At 47.8% G+C, this 27,934-nt stretch overlaps 1 protein-coding gene across 2 annotated transcripts in view; it reads left to right on the plus strand.

The window, feature by feature from the left end:
• Eaf6 (chromatin modification-related protein EAF6/MEAF6) overlaps positions 1-27,934 on the plus strand; it is a 65,068-nt gene that overhangs the window by 24,588 nt on the left and 12,546 nt on the right. For both annotated transcript variants that reach the window (XM_037425047.2, XM_037425048.2), the window contains exon 6: positions 3,051-3,183. In XM_037425047.2, coding sequence (XP_037280944.1) covers positions 3,051-3,183 — 133 coding nt within the window. The remainder of the gene's footprint in view (positions 1-3,050; positions 3,184-27,934) is intronic.

Consider the following 27,934-nt stretch of genomic DNA (forward strand, 5'->3'; position numbering starts at 1 on the left):
TGCGTGGTCGTCCCCGAGGTGCTCCGGGCAACAAAAAACGAACCCCTTTGAGGTAAACGTGCGTGCTTTGAGGGCTGTGCAGTCAGTTGGCAGAAAACAATCTGCCATAAATGACATTTTTTCTGCGATGGACATTTCGCATCGAGCACTGCACCACAAGTCCTACCAGAGACTGCAAAGGAAGTACAGCCACCCTGCCACCACATCAGCTGCCACCCGCATTGAAGCAGAAAGTGCACAGAAGGTGCATGACATTTACAAGGACCTAGGAGGAGTGCCAGGCAACATTGACGTCATTTACGACGGCACGTGGATGACGAGGGGGCACAGAAGTCATATTGGCGTGGGCTGTGTAATCGAGCTGTACACAGGCTTGGTCTTGGACCACTGTGTCCTGTCCAACTACTGCCAAGGCTGTGCTGTTGGCCCCAAGCCTGGTGACGACAACTATGAGGAGTGGCTTGAGAAACACAAGCCACAGTGCCAAAAGAACACCGATGCTAATGCAGGCCAAATGGAAGTAGAAGCAGCGAGGATCATGTTTGAAAGATCGTTTACCAAGTACAAGCTTCGATACATCAATGTGCTCTGCGACGGTGACAGCCGTACGTACCTTGCCCTCACGCAAGACAAGGTGTATGGCTACATGTTGATTAAGAAACAGGAGTGTGTGAACCATGTGAAAAAAAGAATGGGCACTTCCTTGCGCAACCTTCTTGATGAGCACAAATCCAAAGGCCGAGGACTGAGCATGGGTGGCAAAGGCCGGCTGACGCAGGGCCTTATAAAGAAGTTGACGAATTATTATGGCTGGGCCATTAAGAGCCACCCCAACGATGTTCCTGGCATGGAGAGGGCCATCATGGCCACTTATTACCATGTAACATCCACAGACCAGGATCCACACCACGACCTGTGCCCAAGTGGGACTGGCTCCTGGTGCCCGCACAATCAGGCATTGGCCAAGGGAGAGCCGCTGCCGCCTCACAAACATAAACTGCCCCCTCACGTGCGAGTGGCACTGCTGCCAATCTACAAGCGCCTCTCGAACAAAGAGCTCCTTGAAAGGTGTGCGCAGGGAAAAACCCAGAACGCTGTGGAGAGTATGAACAGCCTCATTTGGTCACTCCAGTCCAAGAGCCAGTTCGCCTCCCTTCGAAGTGTGGAAAGTGCAGTTGCAGATGCAGTCTGCCGTTTCAATGGTGGCTGCAAGAGTGCGCTGCAAGAGATCACTGCTCAACTGGGCTTCAATCCAGGAGACTGCTCTTTGCGGCGAGCAGCCGAAAAGGATGCCAAAAGGGTGAAGAGGGCTCAAAGGGCGCATTGTTCCACGACAAAGAAGCGCAAAACTGGGTTGCGCTCTACAGAGGCCAAGGCCACAGCATCTCAGGATTACTGCCCAGGAGGATTCGGAGTGTTTTAGGCATGTTGTGAACTTCCAAACAAGAGTGAACTTTCAAAGTCAGTTTTCTCAACTCTTGATTTTCGCCTATGTGCCTTCGCTAGAACATCTGTCATTTTTTAACAAAGACTGATAGAGTCGTTCCGTTTTTTGCACTAGGCTCAGGAGGCCTTTAGCAGTGCAATAAAGCTTTATCTCTCTTCTTACTCATCATTTAAAATTTTTAGAACACATTTTATAATTACTGCGATGTGTGCGCAAAACAACATCCATGTTTTGGAAATTTTATTTATGGTTACAAGAACTAGAAAAATCAACTAATAGCTTCTTTGCACAAGTTGATGCTTTGGGAACATAATAATATGAAAAAATAATTTCATTTAGCAATAATTATCTCTTTAAGTGTGAAGAGCATTAATTAGTATAATTATGCTTGTAACTCGAAAAGTACAAGAGGTATTTGAAAACGGTTTTCATATTTGGAATCCTCACAATCATCCACATACACACACCAAATTTCATCACAAACAGTACATTAATAAAAAAATTAGTTTTACTTGCCACGTCCCCCCTTAAGGACCCCTATAATGGGCTCATAGACTTAAATACGTAGGCTTAGCCGCATATTACTGCTATTGAAATGTGGCGGCTGTGGCTTTGATTGTATCTACGGCTTTTATTTTTTGTATGACAGAATTGATGCAGTCTCGGAGAATATTATATGGTTTTAGTCTGTCTGGTAAAACTTGCCGTATTTATGGTAAGCTATAGAAGATTTTCCTAATCAGCAAGTGCGCTTTTCTGAGATGCATATTCACCCTACTAATGGCAGCACCGGTGGTGCTTCAAGTGGAAATGAGGTCTTAGTTGCACATGCTGGGGCTTGCTATTATCCGTGTTTATATCGAGACAGCCTAGGGAACATTTTACACGTCATGGCGCAAGGAAATTGTGTTCGAATACATTGTACAGCAGACTCTGAGTGAACGGAACCTGATGGGACAGGGAAAATATGTTTCATTTAACAAGAGTTCCGTTTACTGAGAGGTAAGCGTAGGTGCAGAACACAAGCCCGAAACCAAGTGTTGCAGAGGCCATAGTTTTGTTTAAGCAGTAGTTCCGTTTAACAGATTTCCGTTTCTTAAGAGTCTACTGTATTTAGGAAGAGGCTACCTGCCATTGGTAAGACAAAGTGCATAGCAGAGAAGCGCACCTGTGGATTAGGAAAATCTCCTGTTGTAGATGTGCGCCGACAGCTTATGCTGTAGCTCATCATGTAGAAGTGCTTGCTGCGCTTGGGTCTCTTTTGTGTAGAAGTCGTAATGAAAACTGTGGAAGCTTAACCCATTGCGATCAGTTGTCACCCCTTGCCCAGTAACACAATATGGCTGCTGGGGTGCTTGGCCAAACAGTTCTGAACAAGTCATTCTGCAGTAGAATGATGCTCACGTACTCCCATTACATCATGTGCCATCTATAAGATAGCTGGCAAACTTCTTTTGCTCGAGTTTTTGAGTCTCTAAGTTTTCGACCAAAGTAGACAGAAGGGGGCAAAAGGTTTTGGGCCGCAAAGAATTAACCTTTCAATGGATCAATGTAAAAAACTACTGCAACCAGGTGGACATTCGGTGTTCGATGTGACATGCAGGTGCCAGGTCACACAAGGGGAGCCTGCCTGCCTCCTCCATGGCTTCCCAGCACCACCATCACCAGAGGGGCGTAGCGACACCGTCATCGTCCTCTGCAGCAAGCGTCAAAAAGTCCGCAAAGAAGTTTCGCAGGTAAGACTCGGCCGTTAAGTAGGTCGATGTCCGACTTCTCGTACCCTCAAGGGACTTTGAAAACGTCCGGAAGATCGGGCAGTTCGGAAAAACAAATGCAGGCGAAAAAGCACTCTTTAAGGGGTATTTTTCGCTGACGGAGGGGGTCTCGACAGTGACGTACTGTGTTCAAGAAATACATCATTTAGGTGGCTCTGAAAAGAGCCAAAATATAAAAACCCAATGTGGCCAGTGCTACCACATTTGTAAACACTTTGGCAGAAAAAGAAAAGTCGCTTATTTTTTGTTTGCACGATGTTCCACTTGCCCGCGATGATATCTGCCTCAATTTCAGTTAACGTCATGCTGTCGCTTTACACGATTGACAGTGTCAGTGCTCGTCAGCTCCGAACTCTTTGGCTGTGTAGGTGCCGCCTTTTTTATCTCGGTGTCGCAGTCATCAGAATCTTCGGTAATGTGACGAATAATTTCATCATCGGGCAATTCCGCGCACAGCTCGATGTCTTTGTCAGTGTCTATGGAGCCCTCAATGGTTATCCTGGCTGGAATCGAAACAACGACAACGTGCAGATTGTCGAAAGCAATGTTCGCGGGAAGAACTTTGTTGCACACCATGTCCAATCTGGGTGTGACGGCTGTCTCAGCTTCCAGTATGAAGCTCGTGTAGCGAAAACGATTCCTGAGAGTCTGTTGCGTAACAGCCTTCCACGAGTCTGCAAGCATGCTGACGGCAGACCAAAGGTCAACAGCACAGCTTGTGCCACTGTCTGAGCACAAGCTGCACAGCACCGTGCGGCCTAAGCTACGGCCAGACTCGTGTGCCCTGGATCGTGGCAGTTTCGGTTTCGAGGGTACGGTAGCTACGGCGCGATGAGTTCATGTGTCTGAAAACAACCAAAGTGGTGGCGTCGATAGTGACTTCGAGTCTGCGGTTAGCAATAAAATGTTTGGAAAATTGGATGGCAGGAGCTATAAACGTCCAGAATTTTGGACACTTTGATACATTGAGTCTATGGAGCAACTTGACAGTGCCACAGATGAGTCCGGCAAATTGGGCATGTCTGTAATTTCGGGCGTCCGAGAAATGGGACGTTGACTGTATTTTGCAAATTCTCTTGCAAGCCACATCCCTTTTACTTGGTGCGAAACTGGATTTTCGTGGGATGGGATGGCTTTAGACAGTGCGACTGCTTCACTGGCTTAAATATTGGCGAAGTGCATTCATGACACAGTATACTCCTTAAAGGGTTAGAAGTTGGAAGCACGCCACTGTATTATCTTGCCAGTTGCTCTGTAGCTAGTGCCATGCACCTAAACACGCTGCGAGCAGTCATGTAGTACTACTTGAAATTCCCGTAGACTGTCATGCTACCGTGTGGATGACAGGGGCGATCCCTGGAAGAGGGTCACCTGTCCGTAAACATCAGGCGCTTCTTTGGTGGATGTGCAAGCCTGAATGAAAAAACTCTGCGACTGTGCGTGCTTCGTTTAGTAGTGGACAAACTGGGCTCTCTGTAACAAGACTCTTTTGCGAAACACAAAATTCACATGAAAATACAAACATAGTGAAGACCTGCAACACTGTATGTGGAGTTGTCTAAGCTGCTGGCGACGCCCTCTCTTACAACTGAACGATAGCAAAGCCTTCGTAAGAAATAGGTAATACTTTAAAATGAGACACTTCATTTTTTTTTTAGAAAAGTGTTATGAGTTGGGTGAGTGACCATTCTGCAGTCACAGTTGCGGTCACTTCACTGCTATCACAATGGGCACTGCTACGTGCAAATGCATGCCTCGTAGCGGGGTCATTGCGGCTGCATTCTCACTGAGATTAAACGTGGTTGACCGAAGGAATCTGTAAATATCCACTTTAATGGACCCCAGCGGTCAAAACTTAATCGCTAGTCCCACTTTCTGTTCTGTCTTTACTACCTCACTCATTTATCGTAGTAATGGCTGACAACACTCTCTGCGATGCCTGTCGTTGCGAAGAGACACTAAACCACGTCCTGTGCAACTGTCCGTTGTATGACATCTAAAGACAGTCACTGGTGTCTGTCTTGCGCGCATCGACAACAGCCAAATGTCTGTGGACACTATTTTTTCAAGTGTCTGAGGGAAGACATTGCAACAGAAGGCGACAAATGCACTGTTGAAATGCCTACGCGACACGGACTTGAACAAGCGGCTGTAACATCAATGTCACACGCCACGAAAGACAAGACTGGGCTATGACAGTGCGCGTGTGCTGCTTAATGTGCTGTGTTTACTTTTCTTCCCTCTCTCCTCTATCTTCCGTCTCTCCCATCGCCCTCCCATGCGCAGGGTAGCAAACTCGCTGCCTATAGACTGTTTAACCTCCCTGCCGTTTTTCTCCTATTTTCCTTCCGCGCAGTTTTCACTGAGAACATCACTTGGGATGTTCGAAAGCATTTGCTTTTGTACATAGTTGATAGGGGGCAGCACAATACCTGTTTGCTCGCAGATACGTGTGCTCATTGCTCTTGCTTCTTGCATGATGAAAAGGAGCACTTGGCCAAAGGGAGAGACAAGCCAATGAGCTGTATGAAATCTTAGCACTAACATGCTAGTTCAAACCTTGGAATCCATCCAAAATATTACAGTCAAGCCCGACTATATCGAACCCGTTTATATCAGACTATCCCGTATATCGAACAATTCCTAAACACGGTAAGTTTACATTGAGAATATATAGCAAAAGCTACTGTTTGATCGAAGGAAAATAGCAACGACAACTGATATATCAAACTCCATGTGCCTCAAAAGTGCCCCAGCAAGTTGGCTTTCCCGTGCGGTGGCGGGGAAAACTGCCGGCGCCACCCTAGAAAAAGTTGGTTAGACTGGCTTGTGCGCGTGCGAACACCCCCCTCCAAGAAATGATCCTGGCCCGCTCGCAGCGCTTACAGCCAATCAGAGGCCGCCGTGCTTTCTCCGAGGCGCGGAGGCAGTAGAAGCGAGCGTCATTTTTTTTTTCTTTATGCTTGTGTGCCTACTGCTGCCGATTCAGCGTGGTCTGTGGTGTTGCCTGTTGGTGCTCTGTGAACTGTATTGGCGCGCTGTCATCATAGCTTGCGCAAAGAGGCAAAATTTGCCGTTCGCCGCGAAACTCGAAATCATCAATCAGGTTGAGCACGGTGAAAAGAAGTCCGACGTCGCCGCCGCGTACAAAATTCCAAGGAGCACCTTGAGTACTATCCTGAAGAACAAGGCAGACATCAGGGCCAAGTCGGACAAAAGGCCAGGTGCCCGTGGCGCCCGACGTGTGCGCGCTGCTGTGTACAAAGATGTTGAAGCGGCTGTTTACAAGTGGTTTATGGACGATCGGTCGCGAAACGTCCCGGTGTCCGGCCCTACAATCGAGCAGAAAGCCAAGGACTTTGCTTTTCTGTTTGGCAGGAATGATATTGTTACGGGAAGGAGACTGACTCAGAGGGGTAGTCACCGATGTATTTACAGCCGGTTAGGCGAGCAGCGCCAGCCACACAGATTAGCTCGTGCCAGTCTATCTGCTTTCTCTTCTTCAGCTCCATGCACTGGCACGTAGCATACCCCCGGCGGCGGAGGCACCGTCCGGGTGCTTTAAAGGTCGTTATCTGACGCATTCTTGTAGGGCTTGATCCGCGAGACAGTACAATATCACTGGACCGCATAGTAGATGATGATGGACAGATGGGGCTGATCTCGTAGGTGATAGGTGTTACTTGACGCAATATATGGTAGGGTCCCATGTAATGAGACAGAAGTTTTTCGGATAGGCCCAGCCGACGATGAGGGGACCAGAGTAAAACGAGGGTACCGGGAGCGAAATGTACATCTCTATCTTCCGCATTGTACCGACAACATTGGTTGGTTTGCGACGCCATCAGCCGAGCGCGAGCGAGCTGACGGGCATGATCGGCTCGCGCAATCGCGTCGCGGGCATACTCGCTGGTGGACGAGGTGTGAGATGAGATGACTGTGTCCAGTGGTAAAGTCGGCTCTCTTCCGTACAATAAGTAGAACGGCGAAAAGCCCGCTGTGTCGTGACGGGATGAATTATACGCGAAAGTTGCGTAGGGTAAGGCAAGGTCCCAGTCTCGGTGGTCAGGCGACACGTAGGTACATAGCGAGCATATTTGTTAAAGTGCGGTTATATCGCTCCGTGAGGCCGTTTGTTTGAGGGTGGTAAGCGGTTGTCAGTGTGTGTTGCGTGGAACAAGAACGCAGAATGTCAGCGATGACTTGGGATAGAAATGTACGGCCACGGTCTGTGAGAAGCTGTCTCGGAGCACCGTGAATCAATATAACGTCCCGTAACAAGAAGTCAGCGACGTCGGTTGCACAGCTGGTCGGTAGAGCTCGCGTAATAGCATAGCGTGTAGCGTAGTCTGTAATAACGGCTATCCATTTGTTTCCCAATGTTGATGTGGGAAAAGAACCAAGCAGGTCTAACCCAACACGGTAAAATGGTTCCACGGGTATGTCAATTGGTTGAAGATGGCCAGCGGGTAGCAGCGACTGTGTTTTACGACGTTGGCACAGGTCACATGTGGCAACGTATCAACGTACCGAACGAGCAAGGCCTGGCCAGAAGAAACGGTGCCGGACACGCTCGTACGTGCGGGATACGCCACGGTGTCCAGCCGTGGGAGCGTCGTGAAGTTCGGTGAGAACACAGCGGCGCAAATGCTTAGGCACAACAATGAGAAGGTCGGGCCCGTTTCGTCGGAAATTGCGACGGTATAGCACACCCTTTTGAATGACAAAGTAGCGGACGGAAGCATCATTTGTGGAGGATTCCATACGGCTGATGATGTCAAGCAGCTCTGGATCACGCTTCTGTTCTACCCCAATATTAAGGAAGTCGGACACTGACAAGATAGAGTTCTCCGTGGGCTTGTCAGTGTCCTCAGGATCGTCGACAGGGTACCAGGAGAGGCAATTGGCATCACGGTGTAGGTGGCCAGATTTGTAGACCACCGAATAGGAAAGCTCTTGCAGGCGCAAAGCCCAGTGACCAAGGCGGCCTGGTGGATCTTTCAGAGAGTTGAGCCAGCAGAGTGAGTGGTGGTCGGTAACTACCGAAAATGGGCGTCCGTATAGATAAGGTCGAAATTTCGCCACCGCCCACACAAGAGCCAAGCACTCACGCTCTGTTATCGAATAGTTACGTTCAGGGGCAGATAGGAGGCGGCTGGCATATGCAATAACGCAATCATGGCCATGTTGTTTCTGAGCCAGCACTGCACCAATGCCATGCCCACTTGCATCTGTACGGATTTCCGTAGGGGCAGCAGGGTTGAAGTGTGCGAGAATCGGAGGGGTAGTGAGAAGAGCGGCGATAGTCGAGAACGCAGAAGCCTCTTTGGAGCCCCTTGAAAACGGGACTTCTTTCTTGAGAAGCTGCGTTAGCGGCCTCGCTATGTGCGCAAAATTTTTCACGAAGCGTCGGAAGTAGGAGCATAGTCCGATAAAGCTGCGTACATCCTTCGCAGATCGTGGTACAGGAAAGTTTTTGACGGCGCTGATTTTTGCTGGGTCTGGTTGTACACCGTTGCCGTCTACTAAATGGCCAAGCACTGTGATTTGATGGCGTCCAAAGTGACATTTGGACGAGTTGAGCTGCAGGCCAGCGCGACGGAAGATTCCCAGGATGGCTGAGAGGCGCTCTATGTGAGTTTCAAATGTTGGTGAAAAGACGATGACGTCGTCCAAGTAGCACAAACAGGTGGACCATTTGAATCCTCTGAGCAGGGAATCCATCATTCGTTCGAAGGTGGCTGGAGCGTTACAAAGGCCGAAGGGCATGACCTTGAACTGATATAGGCCATCGGGGGTGATGAATGCCGTCTTTTCACGGTCCATTTCATCTACCTCTATCTGCCAGTAGCCGGAACGAAGGTCTATGGAGGAAAAATAGTGGGACCCATACAGGCAATCAAGCGCATCATATATTCGTGGCAGAGGGTAGACGTCTTTTTTGGTAATATTGTTTAGGTGTCGATAATCCACGCAGAAACGCCATGCACCGTCTTTCTTGCGGACTAGCACTACAGGAGAAGCCCAAGGACTGCAGTATGGCTCAATGATGTCCCTGGCGAGCGTTTTGTCGACCTCACTTTGGATGATGTGACGCTCGGCCGCCGACACCCGATATGGACGCCTATGAATAGGATGCTCATTACCAGTGTTTATGCGGTGGCTCATACCGGTAGCTTTCCCCAACGGACGGCTGCTGATGTCAAAAACGTCGATGTAGGACAGCAGAACCCGGTGGAGCTCATCAGTCTGCTGCGGCGTTAAGTTGGAAGCGATCATCGAAGTAATAGCGCTGTCGGAGCAAGTGGCAGATTGATGTTGAGCGTGGGGGTCAGAAGGGGCGGCCATCGCGAAAACATCTACCGCATTGTCTTCTAAGGTGCAGAGCAACGCCAAAGAGATCCCTTGTGGCAGAACTTGAGCCGTCAAGCTAAAGTTGACAACTGGGAGGCACGTAGAATTTCCTGCGACGGACAGAATGGTGTGCGGTAATGTAATGCCACGGCTTATGAGGACATCGGTGATAGGGGTCAGAACATAGTCACCGTTGGCAACTGGTGGTATTGAGACGAGCTCTATGTAGGTCAGTGTCTGTGGAGGGAGGCGCACGTGTCCTGTTGTGCAGAGGCGACTCGGCCGTTGTGTAAGAGGTTCTGTTGCGGGCAAGTGTCTATTGCGGGGTTCTGTTGCGGGCAAGTGTCGGGCAAGTCTATGAGGGCAGTATGCGCGGACAGGAAGTCGAGGCCTAAGATTACGTCGTGGGGGCATTGATCAAGGACGGTGAAGAGAACAACTGTGGGTCGATCCGCAATGCTCACACGAGCGGAGCACATTTCAACAATAGATGCTATTCCACCATCCGCAGCACGGACGAACTAGTGGTCGCAGGTGTGAGAACCTTCTTGAGCTTGCGGCGAAAATCACTCGTCATCACGGAAAGTTGGGCGCCGGTGTCGACAAGAGCAGTGACATGTACGCCGTCTACTTGTACGTCTATGAGGTTTCGTTTTGTCGTTATCGTCAAAAGAGGATTTTCAGTCAGTCCGAGCGATGCAGCGCCACCTCCGAGGGCTGCAACGCTTAGTTTTCTGTCGGGGAACCTCGTGGGAAGGCGGGGAAGATGGTCGGCGGGGCTGTGGAGAACGAGACTAGTGACGTTGGGGGGATGGAGAGCGGGAGTAGCGGTGTTCAGAAGCAGGTTCCTGGGCAAAATGGTCGCGGCTGGTCTCATGGCGATAGGCAGGACGTGCATAGAAGGAACGAGAGGACGGTTATGCAGGAGAACCCCAGCGACTTCTGCAATGGCGAGAAATGTGCCCGATTCCGTGACACGAGAAGCATATCGGCTTGTCATCGTGTGTTCGCCACGCGGACGGATTACGGAACGTTGAGGGAGAGCCGGTCGAGAAGGGACGTGCAGGCGTGTATCGGGGCTGGCAGTCGGTGCGGGGAGGCGGTGAGATAGAGTGAATTCCCAAGTTGGCGATTTCCTGCCAGACGACTGCTTGAATGAAAGGCAACGTAATTGGCGGAGAGTGGTCAGGGGACGTAGGTCCCACCTTAGCTGGAGCAGCCGCTTCAAGCTCCCGCCTGACGATTGGCGTCAAGTTGTCACAGGTGTCTGGTGGGTGATATATGTCAAGACACGAGGACGTCGCAGTGGTGTTCGGGAGGCGCTGGAACTGATGGGAGATGCGTCTGCTTTTAGCTTGTTGGAACCAGCGGCATTCTTGAATGATCGCATCAACAGATGACACATTGTTGAATACCAACAAGTTGAACGCATCGTCGGCGAAACCCTTTAGGATATGCGCAACTTTTTCAGGTTCAGACATATTTTCGTCAGCTTGGCGGCATAGTGAAAGGACAGCCTGAATATAGCCGATGTACGATCCCCGTCCGTGGCGACGACGGGGATCGTACAACTCCACCAAATATGTTACGGAAAGGAGACTGACTCAGAGGGGTAGTCACCGATGTATTTACAGCCGGTTAGGCGAGCAGCGCCAGCCACACAGATTAGCTCGTGCCAGTCTATCTGCTTTCTCTTCTTCAGCTCCATGCACTGGCACGTAGCAATATCCAAGGCGGTTCAGGCTGGCTTCAGCGGTTCAAAGAACGGCCCGACATCGTTGGCAAAGCTGTTACAGGTGAAAGCAGAGCGGCGGACCTGGACAGCGTAGAAAAATGGCTCAAGGAAAACTGGCGAGATATCGCAGCAAGATATAGAGCCCAAGATATCTTCAATGCGGATGAAACCGCTCTATTTTGGCAAATGTTGCCAAACAAGACAATTGCGTGTCGTGGTGACAAGACTAGCGGCGGCAAGGCAAACAAAGCTCATGTGTCCGTGCTGCTGGCAGCTAATTTAGACGGAACGAAAAAGCTTCGACCTCTGGTTATCGGGAAAAGCACGGCACCGCGGTGTTTTCGAAATGCACTGTTGCTTCCAGTTATCTACCGAGCAAACTCAAAAGTGTGGATGACCGGGAAGCTTTAGAGCAGATGGCTATCATCGTGGAATGATGATTTGGTAGGCGAAAATCGCAAGGTGTGCCTGCTCGTGGACAATTGTTCATCACACCACTGCAGTACGATCTTCAGCAACATCGACCTGCGTTTTTTCACCCCAAACACTACGTCTGTACTGTAACCACTGGATCAAGGCGCTATATGCGCAATGAAAGCCGGCTATCGGAAGCGCCTGGTGGAGAGGCTGCTGCAGAACCTTCGTGTCGGCAGGGAGCTTAAGATCGACTTGCTCGGAGCTATTTTTATGTTGAGTAGATCGTGGGCAGATGTCAAGAAGAAGACGATCCAGAACTGCTTTAGGCATGCCGGCTTCCGCATGCCTAGTGATGACACTCCAAATTCTGACAGCACTGAAGACACCGCAGGTGTTTCCGCCGAAGTTTGGAACGAGCTGGAAGAGTTCCCGGGTGCTATCGACGGAGCGACATTCGACGAGTTCATCAGTGCGGACGATGAAGTCCCCATCATGGGCCAATTACAGGATGAGGATTACATTGCAGACGTCGTGCCGACCACGAGCCAAAGCGACAGCAATATGGAAATCGACGACAGTCCATTGCCTACATCCTCCGAAGTGATAAGTGTACTTGCGTTGGTCCGGTGCTATTGCTTGAATGTGGAAGGTTGCGGCCTCAACTGCTCTGACTCGTTGGACAACGTGGAAGCGTGCGTGCTGTCGCAGGCAGGAAAGTCGTTGACACAGAAAAAAATCCGGGACTATTTTGTTCCACAGTAGGGCACGCAAGTAAGCCACCGTAATAATAAAGTACTTTTCTTCTAGTTTGTTATGTGCCTTTGTGTCAAAACCTATACCGGGCCTATATCGAATTATGCCATATATCGAACTAATAAACGTTTTTGGCAAGTTCGATATACCCGGGTTCGACTGTAGTGCACGTTTCATCCTCTCAGACTATATATACGCATCTGTTTGGGGCTTTCCTGTTCTTTGTTTCAGCAGGAAAGTGTCTTGTCTTGTTCTTTTTTATAAAACTTTCCACAATCTACAACTAAAACAAGGCCTTTTTTTTTTCAAATCATGCTACATATAAAAAAAAATTCCGCCATATCCACGAAGTGAATGATGATGAGTGGGCGAAGCTCCGGAGGTAAACCTGGTAAACCATGAATCCTCTGTACATTTTGCCCACTCGATTTTATTACATCGCTCCCCCTAGCGTACGTCGCCGCACTAAATCGAATGATTGCCTTCAACCAATGACACGCGTCATATGTGACATCATTCCTATTTTATAAGATCTCGCGTCTTTCATCAACTACAAGTACCGCTTTCTAGTTTATAACATCTTGCATCTTTTCATCATCAGCTACAAGTACCACCATCTAGTAAACACTACAAGAACTAAACGAGAGGTGGCTACATACAGGAGACGGTACCGCCATCTAGTGAACACTGCAAGAACTAAACTAGAGGTGGCTACATACAGAGGACGGTACCCCCATCTAGTGAACACTGCAAGAACTAAACTAGAGGTGGCTACATACAGGCTACAGGGGACGCACAGCCCACGCCCTAAGGAGCTTCGCCCCTAATATAGACGTGACCATCTCCACAATGTGCACATTATTTTTTCACGTACAAATTCTTTTTCATGATTTATTTATTCTCATTATCTCGAACGATTGAAACCACCTACCCTCCCCTATCCCAAATGAACGATGTCCAATGTGACTGATGTCACAGCTTTTAAAGGAGCGCTAACATTCGATTTACACACGTCAAGATTTTTGCGTCAATGAGTAGCTCTCGACATCCTAGTAGCGATTTGCGACCTAAAACACAACTAAGAGATGAATCACTATCACTTTTATTCATTTGTATCACAGGTATTTAGCAAGATTCAAATCGGCCGGCAAGCCCGCCACTTTTAGCACTTGGAGGTCTACCTCGTGATCACTTCCGGTCTGCGCTACAGCTGATCAGTTCTCCACAGAAAAAAGTGACGTCAGGCCATGCTCCTCCGCATACATTTTGTCTGCTAGGCACACACATTCAGCCATGCTGTGTCACTTGCATTGTCATAGTCGCCGTACAAAATGTCAACTAGCGCTGAATACGACAATGTGGAGCTTCGAATCACCACGATTCGCGAGGTCGCGAATTATTTTTGCTTCGATTGACTATTTGCAGGAAACAAATTCCAAAATGGACGTCCTTTCAAGTTCAAAGCAGCAATGAGGAGTTGCCTGAGGATCGATGCTTGGGCCATGCTCGCTCGTGTGTCTCAGTTCGCTATAATAGGTAGTTTTGGTGTGCACAGCATTCAGGTATACGGGAAAGGGTCAATAAAATCTGGGTAATGCGCACCAATAGAGAAATAGAATACGTTCCCTGCTTGCCAGGTTCTTCTTTGCGCCTTCAGATGGCCCCGCCTATCCGGCCACTCACGGCAGTGGCAGTGAAACACCCAGTATGATACAGATGCAAAGAAATCTACAGACCAACTCAAATTTAGTATTAATGATACCTGCGTGTTACTTATTAGCGATGATATCTGTTTGTACGCTACTCAATTTTGATAGCTTGTGGTCGTGTTGGCGTGTAACATATGAGTAATGAAAAGACATTGTGGTTTTTTCGCGTTTCCATCCAGAGGACTGCAACTCACCATTCTCTGACATGCCGACTTACGAGCACACGTTGAATCGTGCTCTTTTCTTTCAACGTTATTTTACAGGTGGTTTGCATCTTGGTAATTTCACGAAATCATTCCAAATGGTGTGACGAAGATCAGACATGAAGAGTGAGTGCGTTTCCAGGCTGCAGCGCCAGTTTGTGCCACAATAGGGACACTCAGATTGTAGATGTCATCGCTACTATTGCACGGTCACTCACGATGGTATGTGTGAAGTTTATCACACCGAACACGTAGCACTATTGTTGATATCGCAGGGCCCTCCATTTCTCGTTGAGCTTTCATACGCTGTTTGCCGTCGAAATAAAATAACTTCCACACAACAGACACGATTCAAATTTGGCCAAGAGGACCTACGCATACAAAGTAATCGAACGAAGGACACAACTCGATTGTAAAATTTGAGGCTAGTACTCCTTTAAGGCTTCTGTTGAATGCAATGTATACTCTTATCAGCCCTTTTTTGAACACTCTTAGTATTGTATATGCCCTCCCATTTCCTTTTCTAACGCTTTTCAATCCTGAAGGTACTGAAATAAATAAATGAATAAATGCAGCATAGTGATGAAAAAAGTGAGGGCCTTTTCTAGTATCATCTAGTCTTGTGTGAATAGTAAACTTTATGTTAAAAGTGAATGGTGATTTGGGTAAAAATTTCAATAATTTGAATCAAATGCTAGTACAGTCAAGCCCACATATAATGGCCTCACTTAAGGGGGGATGCTACACCTTCCAAAAACTCTTTTATTTTTGCGAGTACCTCAGTCAAATTTGGAGAGCCTATGTAGATTTTACTGCTGATTTCAAAAATCTAATTCTTTTTTTGCTGTGACAATTAGTTTTAAAGATATAATGAACTGCGACTTTTTTTAATTAAGGCCTAATTAGCTAATTAACTGTAACTTGGATATTGATGTGCAACCTATAGAACCAATTCGGTATGTTCACAGTGTGCAATAAAGTATAAATCATTGTTCTGGGCTATTTCGAAGCAAAGTTGTGGGATGTTGAATATGACATGAAAAATTTCCCCATCTACACTGGAAACAAAAGATCCATTTAGAGAATTTTCTCCAAAAATTATTACAATAAAACTTACTTTACGACACATCCCCTGCATTTATCTTCGAAACTAAAAAGAAATCGTAATGATAACCCAGACAGAACAAGAGATATTGCTCCGGCATAATGGGAAGCACATGAAAATTGTCGTTATGAGAAATCGAGAAAAAACGTGGGCACACATTTTTATTGCAGAAGGTGCAACAAGACAACCTCAAAACGCACCAGAAGCATAGTCTGAATGCATTCTGTGCTCATGCCTCCTCTTCACTAGCTTCCGGAGTTCCAATGAGACTGTTCTTTTCTTGTTGGAGACAATGCTGCGACGGTGGTCTTTTTCTCTCGCTCTCCTGGCACCAGTACTTGTCGCATTCATGTCCATTTCACCTAAGATTGCCGTTGCAGAATTCAAATTGCCCGTGTTGAAGCGCAGCACTGCTTCTGCAACAGCTGCTTCAACAGCGAACAGGGACGCATGGTGCTCCTTGGGGGCCAAACTCCAGATTACCGAATGTAGGCTCTCGTTGGAGTTCTGCGTTTTGCCGGGTTCGCACCTCTGAAGCAGGGCTCTTCCCGAAAGCCGGGTATAAACCGGTAGTAATGCCTCTGCCACGTCTTTCGGTAGATTGGGCATGCCTGGGGTCGGGCTCACCCTTTGCTTTTGCGGCATTGTGCCGACACCATGAAGTTTCACCAGCTGGGCACAGACTGTGGTCCGAGCATTCATCAGTGGAGGTGACGTGGCGGTATGTGGCCATCACAGCCTTTTGCATCTCGCCCACGTCACCTTCATGCGATTTCAGAGCCCGGCCATAATATGTGCTCAGCCTGGTGATCAGCTCACCTGTGAGCCTGCCTTTCCCACCAAGGCCTCTTTTCCCATCGCACTTTTGTTTCTGCACCAGGTTTCTCAATGCGGTGCCCATCCGTTTCTGTACATGATTAATACAGTCTTCCTTCTGCACGTCAATGTAACCATACACCTTGGCGTCTTGTATGGCGCAAAATGTCCTAGAGTCTCCATCAGACAGCATAGTTGTGTAGCGCAGGCCATGGCGTTCAAGCGACCTCTGAAATAGAATTAGAGCCGCCTCCACTTCCATTTGCCCCGCTTTGCTGTTCGTATTTTTTTGGCATTTGTGGTTAGCCTTCCATTCTTGATAGCCCTCACTACTAGGCTTTGGGCCCACCTCGCAGCCTAGGCAAAAGTTGGAAAGAACGACGTAGTCCAACACGTAGCCACTAAATAATTCGATAACTGTGCCCACGCCGATGTGGGAAGAATGGCCTCGCGTCTTCCACGTGCCGTCGTAGCTAACGGCAATATTGCCCCGGTGGCCGAAGCACAAGTCATCATAAATTGTTCTAACCTTTTCCGCACATTCGCTCATAGCGGACTCAGCCGCTCGCGTTGCAGCGGGTGCCAGCGTGTTCTTCAAATGCCGCTGAAACGTCTTGTGGTGCATACCGCGGTGTGAGATGCCCATTGTTGCGAAAATATCGTTCATTTTCGTTTGGCCGTTGCCGGTAGCCACCATCGCCCTCGAAGCGAGAAGATTTACTTCAAACGGATTGCACGTTTTCGTGCCGTTCGCGCGGGGCGAAGTCCATTCATTCGCGATCTCGCCGCACCTTTCACACTGCACTAGCACTTTCACGGCAAGTCCGTAGTCCCGATCCCCTCTGACGGTCGTAGCCGGTCCGTGGCAGGCTTTGCAACACAAGGCACCCATTATCGCGTTTAGGATATCTAGATGCATAAGCAGATAAGGAGCAGCGTGGTCCGAGTCCTGTGCGGTTGCCTCGCTACAACTCGCGGTGAAAAAGTCAATTTTCCGTGCAGTTGCTGGCGCCGATGAAAGCCGGTCGAGCGTCGCTTTCTCCCGGGCATGATTTTCTTCAACTTCGGCGTTTGTCACCACCTTGGCGTCGATTCGTAGTCGTCCGGAGTTCGCTTCACCGTCATCGTCGTCGGAGGCAACGCGCTCGGTCGCACCATCGCTGAACGGCCGCGAAGCGTCGACACATCGTTCGTCGGAGTCAACCAAGGGCTCTGATGACTTCGTAGACTTTCTCCCACGACCTTTGCGTTTCCTGCGACCAAATGCGTGCACGGTCCGATACTTTTTTGCGTTTCCAGGCATGGCGATACGATCAGAAGCTTCAGAGTGCTCTGCCGATTTCGAGGCGTCACAGCGGTAACCCTTTCAAAATGGCGTCGGGTCGCGTATGCAGGCGCAAGCCGCGAGCTTCCAGCCAACCGGAAAGCGCCATTTCAGTCACGTGCGCCGTTAAGCCAATGGCAGTGAGCGCGGCTCTTCGTCTTTGAGGCCCTGTTTTTCGAGCCGGGGAAACGCTCAATGTTGCTTACTGAATAAAAAAAAACAGCCGAAAACGCGTTCTTTCAAACAAGACCAAAATGGCGCCGATCGAGCGCGTAGTTCCCGCGTATCGTAGAGCCGAAACCTGCGCTATTCGCCCTCAATTTAAAGGGCAGGACGCCCATTTTCGGTTTTTTAAAGTTGAATAACGATAGAAGTTGATGGTATTCGGCTATGAAATTTTGTAAATAGGTGCGCAATAATGTCGGGAACGCGAAAAGAAGGTTCGCGAAAACTCGATTTTTTGGCTGATTTTCGGTCCCGAAGTGCCGCGTCCCCCCTTAAAACGAACTTTCGCTTAAAACGAACAATATGCGCGTGACCGTGAAAATATACCTTGGTTCAATGGCACAAAATCGCACTTACAACGAACGTCTCCGAGCGCCGCTGATCGGTTACAGCGAACGGAGTCAGTGGTCTGCTGACTTCCCGGGAAACCAATTTTGACCACTGATCAGGCATCGGCGAGGTGCCCATACATTGTTATTGTGAAACGCCGACCCTGCCTCCGCGTCCCTCTAGTTGCCGCTCTTCCGGACCACTTTTTGTTAGGCACCCCTCCGCCCTTTGTTCCCCTGCTACTCTGAGCACCCCGCATCGCCAGACGAGGCCCGTGTTTTCACACTGCCACCGATCTTTTGTAGACTGGACGGCCATCTACCCTATTTTTGATCGCTGGTACTGTCGTTGGCGTCGCCAGCATGTAGTGACCAGACCATTTGCCAGCATTGCCGGCCACCGATTGTATCCGATAGTCTGCGTCTAGTGCACGCGCGTATGCTACTCTGGCGACTCTGATAATTTGCGATTCGTTTCGTGTTTAGGACTTGTTCTCGCTCACTTCGCACTCGGCTCAGCATGCCTTCCGCGCGCCTGCGGAAGTGCGAAAACGGCTCTTAATTTGTGCGGAACGAATCGCGTAATATAGAAGTTCGTGAGGCCACGCAAACCCGCCAGGGCAACGAAACGATTTTTTGACCACAGCCGCCGATTCTTCGAACACCGCCGCGCGCACCAATTTAGGCGGCCATGCACACTTTCCAAGTTTTTTTATACGTGCGAGTTTCGCGGACCTTTCAAGCAAGCTACCAAACCTGCCTCCTTCCCGTGTGTTTTGGTTTTCAAGGTCGCCCTCCCGCCGCATCCTCCCCTCTCTTTATTGCAACTCTTTGCCCTTCTCTCACAAGTCTGCTCCCCTCTCATAATCACAACCCCTTCGCCCGTCTCCACCGCTCCGCGACGATCGCCATGCTGGCTCGAATTAATTTCGTTTTCTGACTGGAAACGAGCCCAGATGTTCCACGCGCTCTGGCATTTGTGTCGCGTGTGCGCGTCTTGCTCGCTCTTGGTGTGCGTGTGTGGTCATGATGACCGACGGGAGGACTAGCACGCTTTTTCGTGCCGCTCAACAAAATGTCAAAAGTGTGACCACTTGGCTTGAGCGTAATCAGCGCGTTAGGCGTCGCGTTGCAGAGCGCTTGCTCATGGCTGTTGACCACCTGGCAGCCAACTTGCCGCTTCGGGCGTCCCGGTATTCGCTTGTGGTGATGGTGAATATTTCGTGGGCAGCAGTGACGGCTACATGCGCGCGAAACTGTTTTCGCGAGGCCGACTTCGTCGACGTCGGGCCTGATGCCAAGCCTGAAGCTTCCGAACTGCGGCGGCGATGTGTGGCCGCGCGTCGTCGACTCAGACCTGGGAGAGTGGGTGGGACATCTGTTGCGATGGTTTAACTACGGCCGATGATGATGTCGACACTGTGGAACCGTGCACGGATTGGGGCGTTGTGAATGAAGTATGTGGCGAGAGCGATTTGGAGGAATCGGATTGCGAGAACGACGAAACTTTGGAGCCAGTGCCTCATGCAGCTTATGCCAGGGGCCTCGGCGAACGAGCACCCTGCCATTTTAAATGAATTCGAGACCGCCCTTATCGCTTCTGTTCTTCGCAACACGTGCATCACGGACTTTTTGGGGCGAAAAAGTTTGTGTTTTCACTCGGAACCTGTTTTTAAAAGCTGTGTTTCACTTACTACGAACTTCGGGATACAGCGAACGAATGCCGCGTCACGCTCAGGTTTGTTATTAGCGGGCTCGACTGTAGTATACATGTTGCATATTATGAAGAATAGTAAGCATATATTTGTCATTACTCAACTAACCTGAATATATATAGTGAGATCTAACAAACAATAATGCTAAAGAAAGTATAGGGGAAGTTATTAGGCCAATTGTAATGTAAATGTGAGGAAAGAAGTCATCTGTTCACCCACTTTTCTTTCTTTGCATTTTCATTACAATTGGTCTAATAACTTCCCCTATACTTGGCATTATTGTCTGTTAGATCTCATCAATATTGTGTCAAAAACACGGAGAAATGAGCCCTTAAATATACACTTGTTTCCCTTATTCATTAACGAGGGTCTCGTACTGGCAGACTTGGTGCCTTTAGGTTATATGTGAGGGACTATTGGACAGCTGCCAGCTCGTAATAAGTTCACGTGCTACGTGATGCCAGACAGGCTCATAAAGAGTGTGCCACACTCGCTGCCATGGCTGCTGGTGGCGCTGACTGACACTCCCACGTCTAAATTCAGGTATATACCCAATAAAGTGGCTGGGGCGATAGCCGCCGTGGTAGCTCAGTGGTAGAGCATGAAACGCGTCATTCGAAGGTCGCAGGTTAGTTTGCTGCCCATGGCAAGTTATCTTTTCACCCACTTTTTTTTTTTTCACATTTACATTACAATTGGCCCTATAACTTCTCCTATACTTTCCTTGGCATTATTGTCTGTTAGATTTCATTATTATTCTGTCAAAAACATGGAAGCACGAGCCCTTAACTATACACTTGTTTTCCTTATTTATATATAAACAAGGTATGTGCAAATGTCATTCTTTTTGAATCAAACAGAAGTGGAAACAACTTTGAAACTAGTAGCTGCACTTGACTTGATGGGTAAAATGCAAGTGAAATGATAACCTGTAAAATATGTTATGGTTTACAATTTACTTTACATTGAGCATATCAAAGTTTATAACAGGTTCTAAACATAAAAGTTAAAAAAATTATGAATCGATGAAAGGGTAAACTGTTTATTTAACATTGAAGCGGGGCTTTGTGGTAGTGCCAAGCCCCATTTTCTTTCCGTAGGTGTATTCACGGCTTAGCAGGCTTTACGTACAGTGAAACCACCTTTACAGGGGGTTTTCATTTGGTTTATGCATGTTCGTGTGCTAATTTCAATTCGAAATAGCAGATTATTGGAATTCATGTCAGAGAAAATTAAAATATTATTGTATATTCATTTCGGTCGTCCGATTTTCTGGACCCTCAAGGGGCTGCGAAAACGTCCGGAAACTAAGGCAGTCCGGAAAAACGAATGCAAACGAAAATAGGTATTTTTCTTTGATTGAGAGGGTCACAGCAGGAGTACAGGGTTTTTAATTGCAATTCAACAAATGCATCATTTAGGTGGCTCTGAAAAGAGCCGAAAGGAATAAAGAAAAGAAAAAAGTCTGATGTGGCCGGCGCTACCGCATTTGTAAAACACTTGGGCGCAAAAAAAAAAAAAAAGGTTGCTCATTTTCGTTTCACTTGAACGTGATGATGTCTGTCTGAATTTCAGTTAATGTTATGCTGTAGCTGTACCCTGATTACAGTGTCAGTGCTCACGTCAACTCCGAGCTCGTTGGCTATGTAGGCGCCGCCTATTTGATTTCGGTGTCAGAGTCGTCGGAATCCTCCGTAACTTGATGAAGGATTTTGTCATCAGTCGATTCCGCACACAGATCGAGGTCTTTGTCAGCGTTGGTGAAGCCCTCAATGGTCATCCCGGCTGGAATCGAAACACCGGTAACGTGCAGATTGTCGAATGCAGCGTCCACGGGTGGAAGCTTGTTGTACACGCTGTCCACTCCTGGCAAGACGGCTGTCTCGACGTCCTGTATGAAGCTCGCGTGGCGACAGCAGTTCTGGAGCGTCTGCTGCGTAATCGCCTTCCACGAGTCTCCAAGCATGCTGACGGTAGACCAAAAGTCAACAGCATAGCTTTTGTCACTGTCAGACCACAGGCTGCACAGCACCTACAACTTTGCGGCCTAAGCTTAGCCTAGAGGCTACGGCTGGCAACGGATTGGCGTGCTTTGGGTTGAGGTATTTTTGGTTTTGAGGGTACGGCAGCCGTGGCAGGGGGGGGGGGGGGTGAGTGTCTGAAAGCAGCCAAAATGGTGGTGTTGATAGTGAATTGTGTGGCAGAAGCTAGGAACATCCGGAATTTCGGACTTTTTAATACATTGACTTCATGGGTAACTTGATTGTGCCATGAATGAGTCCGGGAAATCAGGTATGTCGGAATTTTGAGAGGTTGAGAAATCGGACATTGACCGTAATAATCCAAGCTTAGATAAGTACAAAGCTTTTGCATCAGAAAGTCGTAGTAATATGTGTTTCCTTCCCTCTACCTTGTCCGCTCATATATTTCCACATTTTGCTTTTAGTGTTCTGCTACGGCCGTAAACGAATTGACTCACGAAAGCGCTGGTTCGAACCCATGAGACATAGGTGGGGGCGGTAAATAATGCCGGTTCGGACCAGACAGTCTGAAAAATTGGACGAAGATTTTCAGCATCCAAAATTTCGGATGTCTTTACAGTCGACGATTGATTTTTTATGCCCAAATGCCCAATTTTTCGGACATGCTTGATAATTCGGACATTTGCCCGGCACCAGGACATACCCTATAAGTTCAATGTATTTCGCAGCTCGAAATTTCGGACGCTTTAGGACGGGCTGTTTGATATTTCGGACTTTCTAAGCGCCAGTCGAGCCGACTTACGCTTAGAAATTTCTTGCGCCGCCGCCATCTTGTTTACTTTTTTTCTCCAGTAGCCTCGAACCGGTGCTGGCCGTGCACACAGCCGCTAGCTCCGCTAGGGTGGCTACCTCGAACTGCTGGATCGAGGCTATTTCCACATCAGCATTGCTGCCCAAACATTTTTTCTTTCTTCTCTGCTCTGACCATTGGATTGACAGGAACGCATCGATTGACTGTTCGCCTGTGCGTGTGCCATGTGTTCCGCGTGTGTTGCCTAGATAACTGCGCTCATTCACAATGGATAAGGGATTGTCGATGTTGTTGTTGGCCTCGAGAGCTCCGATGAAGCGCGGCAAGTATGTCACCACCTCGATGGCAAAAAAAGCTTGTTGAAATCGTCAAGCTTGTTGAAAGTGGCCGATCACGGGCAGACAATGCGAAAAAGTTCCATATTTTCAAACGGACTCTTTCGGACTACATCAAGAACAAGCGAAAGATTTTGGAGGCGGCAGAAAAGTTCACTGGATGTCATAAAAAAAATGTCATCCAAGGTACCTACCCTAAGCTCGAGAAGGCCCTACTCATATCGCTGAAGTCGACAGTGGCCAGCTAGCTTCCGATCTCCGGGGGCCTCCTCAAACAGAAAGCTGAGATGATGGCGCTTCAAATGAACATTGAAGGATTTGAGGTCAGTGACGGCTGGCTCAGAAACTTCAAAAAGCACTCTGACCTCAGTTTGAAAAAACTGTGCGGTGAAAGTGCAGCTGTTGACCTCAGCGTCATTGTGAACTACCGCTCTGAAAAGCTGCAGTCCCTTTTACAGCAGTACTCGTCAGACGATACTTTCAACTGTGACGATACCGGACTTTTTTTCAAGCTGATGCCAGAGAAGACTTTTGCCTTTGCTGGTGATCCTTGTCATGGTTGCAGACACAGTAAGGAGTGAGTTACTGTACTGATCGGTAGCAATATGTCGGGCACAGAAAAACTGCCGATGCTCGTCATCCGCAAGTCGAAAGCTCCGAGGTGCTTTGAAGGTGTAAAGTCCCTGCCTGTTTGGTACGAGGCCAACAACAAGGCCTGGGTAACGCAGAAGATTTTCGAAAACTATGTGAGAAGACTAGATTGCAAATTCAATCTAGAAGGCCGTAAATTTGTGTTGTTTGTTGACAACTGCACTGCGCACGGACACATAAATAATTTGAAGGCTGTGCGCGTCGAGTTCTTGCCACCGAACATGACAACTGTCCTACAACCGATGGACCGGGGTGTCATACGCACTCTCAAAGTGAACTATGTAGTGGTGGTCTGCCTCGACAGCAGAAAAGTGTACTCGGTCAATTTGCTTGGGGCACTTAGCATGCTCGCCAATGCGTGGAAGTCGATTACATCGACAACGCTGCGCAACTGTTTCCGCCACGGTTGATTTGTGTTGAATGGCGAGTCGGCCGCTTTAAACGAGGACAGTGTCGTCGACCAGGTCTCTGAAAGCAAGCAGCTTATCGACGACCTTCGCACTGCGGACATCAAGACTCCATCACATGTCTCGTTTTCCGAGTTTGCGTGTGTGGACAGTGAGTTAGAACTTTGCACTGGCCTCATGGATGAGGAAATCATTTGCCAAGTGCTTGCGGAGTCCTAGAGCGACAATGACGACGACAACTTACCTGTAACAACACAGCCAACACAAGTTGAGCTGATGCAAGCGCAAGCAACTCTTTCGTCAGCTTACAGCAACACGAGAACTCTAGCCGAAATGTGGGCGGACGTGCTCCCACGAAAAAGAAGCATGGTCCAGAAGAAAATAAATCACTTTTTCCGCCGTCCGGCTCAATATTAAGCAATAAAGTGAGCATTTTAGGGGTACATTTGCTTTTTCGGACTTCCCAATTTTTCCAACATTTTCGTGGCCCTTGAGGGTCCGAAAAATTGGTCGTCGACTGTAAACTTGTACAAGGCAGATTAGCAACTGCGAATGCGAAAAGAGCACATTCTTGTCTGCCAAATCATTTATACCTCTACAGAAATTGAGGTAGAGGAAATACTAGGGTTTTTTTGTTGCATGTGTAAAGTGCTGTCGACACCACATTGGTTGCACCAAATTATGCAAATAAATACAGTTCAGCATCTGCATTGCCTCATACTTGATAAAGCTAAAGAACATCCCTCCAGCATTCATTAACCTAGAAAAAAAAAAAAGAAGAATTTCGTGTTCCTAACTCATAAGAATGTGTTTAGAGATTCTCTGCAACCTTTTTTTCTGTAATTTCACTTGAAAGTATTCATATGAATATTTGTTTCGGTTTCCACGGAAACTTTAATATTCGAATTTGCTTTGTATCCAAAATTTTGCTATTCGCACAGCTCTTGTTATGATCGATTCATGTGAAAGACCCATAGACCAATTTCTTTTTTTCTGTCCTTTTCCTGTTCACTTATTCACCACTCTTTCACCTTTCCTGCATTGCTCAACTCACTCTCACTTAGGCAACAGAACCTTCGTTGGAAAATCAGTTTAATAGCTCTCATTTTTGTGGCTTTTTCTGGGAACGGTAGTATAAGTGGCCTTTCACATTTGGGAGTAGTAAGCTGAGGTTGCGCATCATGTGGTACGCACCTACATGAAGCCTATTCAGTGATGTGATCAACAAATACCACTTCGGCAATGCGTCTGCAGAAGCTAAAACCTCACTTTGGAACGGCAAACCAACCTTGTCTAGCAGTTGCTTGTCATAAATTTACGAACATTACTTTTTATTTCACTAAATGGAAGTGCATAGCTGTATCATGTTTAAAAACCACATATATGTAGACGTAGATGTTTATTCCAAAATCTGAATTTAGCTCACTGGTTTTTGCTTTCCACGCGGACAGCCTTGAATTTCTATATATCCATGATATTAGGCCACCCAGCATTTTGTCACCATACACTTGTGCTTTTTTATTCACTGTGGCCTTTCCTGATGCTTCAGGCTGCGTAAATTTTTCACTCTTTCTTTTTATCATCGCAAAGACTAGTATTGCAGTGACGTCTGCTTTTTCGATGCTACCTAGGTATTCGAGCTGTTCGGTAACATATTGCAAGAATGAAAGGAAGCTTTGCAAGAATGAGCCTTCATGTTTTATTTAGAAAGGTTCCTTAACTTGAACGTTTGCTTAAGTTGAGCAGCACCATTAATCAACCGGAATGTGTCATTTCCAACAATGTCCGCCAGGCCACTGCGGCAGCTGCCATTGTAGATAAATTCTGACTGTTGTAGAGCATTAAAACTTATGTGCCCTGCGTGAACTTTTTTAGTAGTCAGAACAAGTAATGCTATCTTTTTTTGTACAATAAACTAAAGAAATGAAACATTTTAAGTTTATACACGTACTGCTTACTGTAGGTAATGCTAGCAAACCTCCCATAAAAGACTGGAATTTTACAAAAACTTGTAACTTCAACAATTATTGTAACTCCAGGGCTCTCGGCAACTTTTTTATACCTGAGTTGACGATGTAATTTCACAGTGTAAAGGGTAGTTCGTACCTTTGGCAAGCTTCTTCCCCCCTCCTCCCCGCCCCTTCATGGCCAGAAAACTTAAAATAATACAAAATGAATGGCTGAATTGAGTCTATCCACGAAGTAGAGTGCTGAAATAAATGTTGCCCATATGAACTTCACATTTAAATTTAAACAGGTATTTATGCTTCGGGCCTGTACATGGAAACTTCAGTTTCCGTCTCTCCCCCCTCCTTTGTGTCGCTGTCTGGGTCATGGCATCGAGCTCTCATACAATCTACACGCCACCATGATTTCGCATGCCATAGGCCATTTGCACTGGGAAAATATTTACTGCAGGGCACATGCTTTGTTGCTGAAATTTTCATTTATGAGCATGTGTGCAAGCACTTGGAGCTGGGTGACATGGTTGCGAAGCTGTACTGCAAATGTGGTTTGTCAGCAACATTACCCAAAGCCCAATCAACGGCTGTAGTTTACTTGCTCATTACTATCAGCTCTACTGAATAATATTTTTTGTTGAATTTGTCGATATTGCGTCCCTCATAAACATGTCTTGGTTTTGGGACATTAAACCCCAACAATTATTATGAGCACAGAGTTATTGGTCGTAAACTTGTTTACAGTGCAACACCAGAAACACAGGTAAGGGAAAGAGCAAAAAAAGAAAGAAAAGACTGCGCTGTCTTTTCTTTCTTTTTTGCTTTTTCCCTGTCTTGTGTTTCTGGTGTTGCGCTGTAAACAAGTTCACGATAGATCCCAACCAACTAGACCAACTTTTACTGTCTTACTGGAGTTATCGGCCCTGAATTTTGATCAACTTCATAGCTCTTGGCTATGTGTGCTAATGACCACTATGAATTACAACGGCAACTTAAGTACGTGCTTCGAGCGCCTGTCTTCCTTTTTCTCTCTCTTTCTGAAAGATCGCTGAAATGATGTCTTGGCACTGTTATGCCTACGAGTCCACACCGAACGTCCACGCCTCTGAAAAAGGCAATCTGTGTCAAGGCCAGCAAGCGAACCCGCCTAACGCGAACAACTCAACGGCGTCATCACGCAGCGGCGCCTTTCTGTTGCGCGCGCACGGCGAGCCACCTCAGCCAGCGAGTTCGTCGAGCAAGCAATCGGCGCCTTCCTGTCTGGCAAGTCTGACGCAATGTATGGCGACGTCACTCGTCCTTGGGTGCAGCCACGTGCAGCGCAGCGGCTTCAGATTCGATGACGCGGCCCCATTGGAGGATTCTGACCTCACGGCCAGCGGCGCTTCCGGTTGGACATTTGGTTACTCAAAGAATCCACCCGGTGCATATAAAAAAAGCCCTGCGGCGCGTCGCGAGCAGTAGACGTATGTGTCAGAGAAGAGAGCTCGGCTCTTCGAGTCTCTAAACTGTCGTCCCCAGTGCCGAATTTGTATCGCGTCTGTATCTATGCTGTACATAAACCTTGTTTAACTCACCGTCGTCTGGTCTGCTCGTCTATCAGCTCTACGCAGAAGCAGTCGCGAGCTGAGAAATCTACGCTACCAAACGGCTGGTGACCGTGTCGACGGAGATCGAAGCAGTGGCGCCTTTGGGACCGTGTTGGCGTCGCCTTCTTTCGTAACAGTGGTTAGCAGCTGCGGGATCGGCCGGCGTCAGCAACATCGATGCGGTGAGTGCCTGATGTTTTCCCGTCGGTTCACCAGACTACTCTAGCTCAGGTGATAGTAGTTTAGAGAAGGGCTGTGTGAAGCATTGGTGAGTGAGCTTTGATTGTTTCT

The sequence above is a fragment of the Rhipicephalus microplus genome, chromosome 5 (assembly GCF_043290135.1).
Source record: "Rhipicephalus microplus isolate Deutch F79 chromosome 5, USDA_Rmic, whole genome shotgun sequence".
NCBI lineage: Eukaryota > Metazoa > Arthropoda > Arachnida > Ixodida > Ixodidae > Rhipicephalus > Rhipicephalus microplus.